Source organism: Electrophorus electricus, chromosome 8 (assembly GCF_013358815.1).
Source record: "Electrophorus electricus isolate fEleEle1 chromosome 8, fEleEle1.pri, whole genome shotgun sequence".
Taxonomy (NCBI): domain Eukaryota; kingdom Metazoa; phylum Chordata; class Actinopteri; order Gymnotiformes; family Gymnotidae; genus Electrophorus; species Electrophorus electricus.
In genome coordinates, this window is record NC_049542.1 from 15,064,886 (window position 1) to 15,072,357 (window position 7,472).

Here is a 7,472-nt window from a genome sequence, read left to right on the forward strand (position 1 = left end):
GTTGACTAAATTAGTTCTATTTCCGAGCTGCCTCTCCGCGAAGGCACGGGAGCGACAAGCACCTCTGATTTGCTGATTACAATTAGACTCCCCAGTTTGCACTCCTTCAAGCATTGATAATTTTCGGCATATTAAGCACGTTTTAGCAAAGGTGATAAGTCAGTTTTAATTGAAATGAAATTATTATTCTAATGGAAGTTTGGTTATTATTATTAGGAGGCAGTACTCATTTTAGATTCCTTTTTAATATATAAATGCGGTGAGTAAAAAGATTTTGAAGGGCATTAGGGTGTCAGGATTGAATGAGGTAATTTGAAGGGAATTACTTTCCCTTCTATCAGAACTGGAGTGAATTAAAAGTCCAAATCAATCGCTTTCACTTCTCCATTCTACGTTGACAGCAGTACAATTACAGATAATTAGATGGAGGAAACTTTTAATTGTAGGGATTAAGAAGGGTAGAGAATTTTCAGGATCAGAGAAAATTTGGAAGCGGAGTTTCTCGCCTGCACAAATCGAATCAAAGGATTTGGTTGCTTAAAACAGTAAAGAAACGCCTTCTTCACTTAATTGGAACTGCATCTCGTACATCGTATCAAATCGTTCACAACAATTAATTTAGATTTAATTCTATAATTATCATCAAATCGAATAATGTGCAACTTAATTTAGATAGTTAAAAATTAACGTGCGTGAAGTTAATTGAGTAATTAAACTCCTCAACTGCTGCCTATTAATTTGCTAGCCTAATTAAAAATGAATTTGATTTTGTGTAATGTTGGTAATGCGGGCATCAGTGTTGGATGGGCGCTTTGATTAGTTTGTTTGGTTGGGTGTTACATTTGAACACCTGCTGTTAATGGGGTCAGTGATGTCTACTCGCCCGCACATGCTCATTTTCTGTCAGCGTGAGGTTTGGATATGAGGCCCAACAAGGCTTTAGGACAGGTATGGTGCACCAACTTTTAATCCAGGTATCACATTGTCTAAAGATGATATTCTAGCCCATAAAAAGACAATTGCAAACCTGGTAGACTCTGAAGGAGATCTTCAAGCGCCGTCCAGCATCCATAGATTTAGGTTTAATGAAGACTTTTGATGAGCCAAAAAACGCTCAACATTTTGAATAATTGTGCAGGCCCACAAAACGCTAAAGTTTAACGGTCATATGAGAACAACAATTTAGTTATAAAAGTTGATTCTGCTTAGGACAAGTAGTTTTAGTTAAACACTGATCAAAGTATGGATAAACTACAATGGTTATGTCCATCATGTTTGTGTGTGTGTGTGTGTGTGTGTGTGTGTGTGTGTGTGTGTGTGTGTGTGTGTGTGTGTGTGTACACAATCCCTGCATGTGTTTATACATTTTGAAGCATTAAATCCGCTGATTCTATTGTACTGGCAAATTGTAGATAAACCCAATAATTCAAATAAGAGGCAAACAAGACAACCCAACAACGTCCCTGAAAGCACGTCTTGTTCGTCTTATTATCGGGTTAATTAAAGCTAGGATCTGACAATGTCAGTTGGTTGTAGAAAAACGGATTTAAATGCAACGTCTCGTGGGACCGCGTGTCAAGGGTTGCTTTTCACTGAGCTGAGATTGCGCGTGGACTGCACCCCGGAACTGTCAAGGAGCAATTATTGAATTTTGATGTTCCAAAAGGCTAGGAATGAATGGATTTATTCATCGCTGTGTAGGCTACATTAAGATAAAATAAGTTTTAAGGCACAAAAGAAGGGGACATTAAAAGATCTCTCTGACTACTGAAGACCGTTTCTGTAGGGGAGAGTGCTGAAAAGGCCGGATCGTGAGATATTTTTTAAAGGGTTCATTAACATTTACACATTGAAATGCAGAGGGTTGCTATTTGGGCTGGAGGTCAAGAGACGAACGGATTATATACTTCCTCATAATAATATTAATTAAACAATTTGCATGCTAATAAGGTAACAATTATCGGGGCCTCTGCTGAAAGATTCGGGTTATTACAACACGCCAATCCGGGTGCCAAGGGTCATGGAGTGAGTGGAGAGAGAATTTCCAGCTCAGATTAACATTATGACGGGTCCAGACATTGGAAAAATAAGTCGAATTTATTCTCATGCAACGAGGAGGGTGACAGAATCTATTTAAAGTTGACTGATGCTCAGTTTGTATTCACGAACACAGTTCAGCTGTAAGAAATATCTTAAACTGCAGTTTGCAATCTGTTTCATGTACATACAACATAAAGACAAAGAGTGACTGAATACAAGATGATAAATATCTAATTCTTGTTGATGCTTGTTGTCACGATGTTGTGTGGTGTTTGTTGTAGACGACAGGAAGAAGTAACTGATCGATGGCTATAGTAAACGAACACCACGACACAATTTGTTTTATTAATATTTTTATGCATTTCAACAAACTTTCGACCATTTTTTTTGCCAATAATTACTGACTATAGCGTCACTCGAAATAGCCTGAGCCAAAAACACAACGTCAATACGTAGGCTGCACGGTCCAGACATTAATTATATTAATATTACAGCATTGGTGAATTACGTATATAAAGAATTAGCAAGGTATGCTAATTTATGAATTTTATGAATTTCGCCTAGAATGACCAGTGCACAGCCATATAGAAAATATTCTACACAGTGATAACTGTATGATATCACATGAACAAACCAGGACCCAATTTTAAATGACATTAATTACACGTGAATGGAAGGTCTGGGGAAATACCTCTCATTAGGCTATTTTAAAATTCTAGTTCTTTTTTAATTAGTCGCTCATGTAATTAATAGGTTCATTTAAGTCTCCAGTAGATCCTTAAGATCTGCTCTCCTACAGACATTTAACTATTGTGTTAATCCATCGCCACTTACGCACTGGACTGGTTGTAGTTTTGAATTAAATTTGACAGCTCTGTGACAAATGTCTTTTCTTGACCAGGCTACCACATGCTCGACTAGTTACAACAGAGTATCAACTGCCAACATAACGCTGGCTACAACCGAGTTCATCACTTTGTCAACAGTACACTAGGCTACGCTTATCTATAGGAGACTCATGTGGCGACATTTCGTGTTATCGCTTTTGCGTGTATGTGTGTTTATGTGTGTATGTCTTTGTCAGAAGCTAGATATTAACAGATGGATTGCCAGGTCGGCTTGAATGGTGATGAATCTACCACTCTGTGTGGCTACGGAGGTGAGATTTCTGTGTCTATTTAGCATTTAACTGGGTATCAAATCTGATCGCTCTCCTTCCACGGCCCCCCGTGTAGCCGTGATGTAGTTCTTATCAAAGTCCTCCTGTCTTGTTGTGACAGCCTTGATATTGTTTATTGAGGTGGATGTCAGGTTTAATTAGCAATCGATATGGAAAGCGTTTTCAGACCACGGCTCTGACGTCACTGCCGATTAACGTTTCTCATTGGTCTCAAATTCCCAGAGCCTAAGCTAATTATTGGAAGGTCCGTGTTGATAAAGTACAGCTCATCCCCCTCTCCACATCATGTCCCCTCCTCGCTGGCCACACTCACTGCATGTTTTTTAAATTCACATCACCAGCCTCCAGACGTCGTTTCCTTTTGCCTGGGAGATGATGGACAGCAGGATACTGGATCCACCTCATGCCCAGTTCGGAGGCTCTCTCGGTGGGATGGTGAGCTTTCCCTACCATCTAAGCCACCATCATGTTTACGAATTAGCTGGTCATCAACTTCAATCTGCAGCCGCGGTTCCTTTCTCAATAGACGGATTACTCAACGGCTCGTGCACAGCATCTGTGGTTAATTCGAACCCCCTCTTGTCGTCTGGCTGCGGTATGAATGGAGATAACCAACAGTACAAACTGACAGGTAAGCTACGCCAATGAAACACTTGCTAAAATGCTGGGTATATGGTATATATCTAAATAAAGCATCTTATAATCGTATCGCAGAAAAAATAATTTTCTGTTATCTCCAGAAAGCGTTCAGAAACAAAAATGTTAGCATGAGGAAACAAAGAAACATTTCCTTTAGTGTAGCTCAATTTGTTACTTCCATTAAAAACAATGGTTACAAAGACTGCCGCTTTTTTGAGATACTCGATTGAGACATATTACACTTTTCAAGATTTGCAGAGTTGTTGGCATACTTAAATGCAGTAAACATTTTTTTAAATGTATTATTGTTATTGTTATTATTGTTATATTTTAGTTGTTGCTGTTGTGGTCGTAGTTGTCAGTGTCAGTACTGGAATTAATCAGTCATCACAAGTATTAATCTTTAGACTCTTATTCATCATAAACACACGCATACACACAAACATAGTGAGAGAGAGCTAGGGAGAGCGAGAGAGAGAGAGACAGAGCGAGAGAGAGAGAGAGAGAGAGAGAGAGAGAGAGAGAGAGAGAGAAAACAATTAAGGTTAATACTGATATTTTGGCATGACAAATTGTTGTTTCAGATTTATATATATATATATATATATATATATATATATATATATATATATATATATATATATATATATATATATATATATATATCTTATTTTATTTAATTTTATTTAATTTTTTTCTCTCATAGATACGGGAGATCCAGAGAAGGATAGCCCGGGCTGTAAGAGAAGACGAACTCGCACCAATTTCACTGGCTGGCAGTTGGAAGAATTAGAAAAGGCTTTTAATGAAAGTCACTATCCAGACGTATTCATGAGGGAAGCACTAGCTCTGAGACTGGATTTGATAGAATCGAGGGTGCAGGTAAAACACTAAATCTATTTTTTGTTTATGCAATTGTTTTAGTCAAAACTTAGCATTGTTGCATCCCCCTGATTCGTTTGCAAATACTAGCATCTGTTAATTTTCCTGAAACTGTCATGGGTGAAAACAACTTTCTTATTTCAATTAAAAATAGTCAAGGAAGAAGGCCTATACAGCATGTTTTTAATGCATCTGTTGTATCTTCCATGTCATGGACGAGGCATTATCTGTTGCCTTTCTGTAGGCCCCGTAGCAGGTAACGCATCAGGCCTAACACAGTGAAAAAAAAAACGACAGCTTGACGACAAAATGAAATAATTGACAATGTAGAACGCACCCAGAAGCAATGACTTGAGTAAAAAAATATCGGTTTGTGAATGCTTGTATTTTCTTTTCTCAATTTCACGTTATAAAAGTCCATATAAAGAAAAATATAGCATCTCATGGTAAATTAAACCTTTAGGCTCGTCGTATTTCGAAAAATTTTTTCACATTTAATATTACTTCAAAATATTAAATGCACAAACAAAAATAATTCGGTTGTATTAGGATTTACTTATGTTGGTAAAATACTCTAACTTGATAGTTTGAACAATAAAAAGAGACATTTAGGAATATATATATATATATATATATATATATATATATATATATATATATATAACCAATTAGGCTTTCTAGGCCTGCATACTTAAATGCATTCACTAAGACGGCGGTGTGTTGTTTACCACACACACTATTGCAATATTGGTTAATTTTTTAAAATGTTTACTGATGTTTAACATTTTAATGTTTGGGGTTTTTTATTTTAAAATCATTGTATAAATTATGTTGACTTGAAGTTGTTAATTTGTTCACGAGCAGAGTATAATTCGATATTTTGTTAAGCGATCTTCACTGTTTCATTGTACGATTATTTCATTATAAGAATATACTTAGAATTGCCAGTAACTTCTGTTTAAGATTCTAACTGAAATGCATTAATGACTTGTAGGTTGGCCCTGGTCTTTTGAAAAACAAACATGACTATTAAAGTTTCTTTTCTTAATCTGCAGGTATGGTTCCAGAACCGCAGGGCTAAGTGGAGGAAAAAGGAAAACACGAAAAAGGGTCCCGGGCGACCTGCTCACAACTCCCATCCCACAACCTGCAGTGGCGAGCCGATGGACGCGGAGGAAATTGCCCGCCGAGAGCGCGAGAGACTGGAGAAAAAGAAGAGAAAACAGGAAAAAAGGTTACTGAGGTCACAGAACAAACTCATTTCTGGGGACTTATTTCACACCCCAGGATCTGACAGTGACAGTGGCGTTTCACAAGTAACGGACAGCGAACAAAATATCCATTGTGACTTGGGCCGAAACCAAACGCAACCAAGCTGTAACCAAACACAGCAAAAACTACAGAACCAAAGAGGCCTGAATCAAGATGCGAGTGCATCCGAGCTAGACTCGTCCGACAGCAGTCAGCAGCCAAACTCATGCCCCATCAATAAGTCCTCCACTCTTCAGAAACTCAATCCTTTCAGTGTGGAGAGCCTTTTGTCGGACTCAAGGCCAAGGCGAAAACCCACCATTGATTTCCCAGTGGCCTCTCCGCGGCCTTTGATAGGGAAAGGACATTTTTTACTTTATCCGATTACGCAACCGTTGGGTTTTATCGTCCCACAAACCTCCCTAAAGAACACAGCATCGGGCAGTGATGTTGATAACGGGCAAAAAACACCAACAAGCGATACTGCTGGAAATTCAGGACACGGGAACAACAAGGAGTCCAACAGTGTAAATGCCAGCGCGACAGCAATCAAAGGCCAGGTCAGTCAATCGGGCAAAATAACGTGTTCACCACAGAGTAGTCCACCACAAACCTTTAACGGTCACTCTCCGGGCAGCTGTAACGACGTAAGCCCGCAAGAGAAAGAGTCAGACCTCGCCAATCCAAAGTCTCCCCTGTCAGAGAAAAAGGAGCAGTCATTAGGCCTGTTTGACTATCCACAGAATTCTGAATCAGCGACCTCTCACACGGACACCAACAAAGACTCGGTTGATGTTGATATGGGATAAACTGGTCTTAGAGTCTCAATATTGCCCGAAACTTTCAAAGCTTAACCGAAGAGGAAAACTCAATGACATATCAATAGACTACATCTTTTTTTCCTTTTCTTTTCTTTCTTGAATTGACATATTTATATTCCGATTAGGGGAAATATATGTGTGAATATTTTGTGTATGTGTCTGGTGGGGTAAATGTTTATTGAAAAAATAGCAACAGCAGGCTCCCTGTATAACAAACTGTAAAGAAAGCAAGACAAAACCTCAAACGTTGTAAAAAGTATTAAGATATTTATATATGTAAGTTTTTCATAAATAAATCGATTGTATACAATAACCTCCACACGTGTTCGACCCTAAGTAGCCTTTATACTATGGGTATAGGTAGTCCCCTTCTTTTAAAACCCCATGTTGTATTTTGTGTATAGCTTTAACAAATTTATTCATCTATAAGCCCCACTGAAATGAGGTTACGAGCCGGAGGCGAAAAGACCCGTTCGACTCCTGCAGAGTTTTGATATGAAAGTAATTATTTTCCCGGTGGCTACTGCAGGGATTCAGTTTATTTTAGCCCAAAGGGTTATAATACATTACCGATTTCTAGTGATATGAAATCACATAAACTTCCAAGAATAATAGAATTAGCATGAAAGGCTGGGGTGTCAAATTGAAATAGGAAAATA

The 7,472-nt window shown here is 38.2% G+C and overlaps 1 protein-coding gene across 1 annotated transcript; it reads left to right on the forward strand.

Annotated features, from left to right (window-relative positions):
- Window positions 1-3,497: 3,497 nt before the first annotated feature.
- uncx (UNC homeobox) lies at window positions 3,498-7,044 on the forward strand. Its single transcript, XM_035529386.1, has 3 exons — window positions 3,498-3,851; window positions 4,566-4,741; window positions 5,797-7,044. Exons 1-3 carry the CDS (start codon window positions 3,593-3,595, stop codon window positions 6,799-6,801), a joined length of 1,440 nt encoding a protein of 479 aa, XP_035385279.1. The 5' UTR covers window positions 3,498-3,592; the 3' UTR covers window positions 6,802-7,044.
- The last annotated feature ends 428 nt before the right edge of the window (window positions 7,045-7,472 follow it).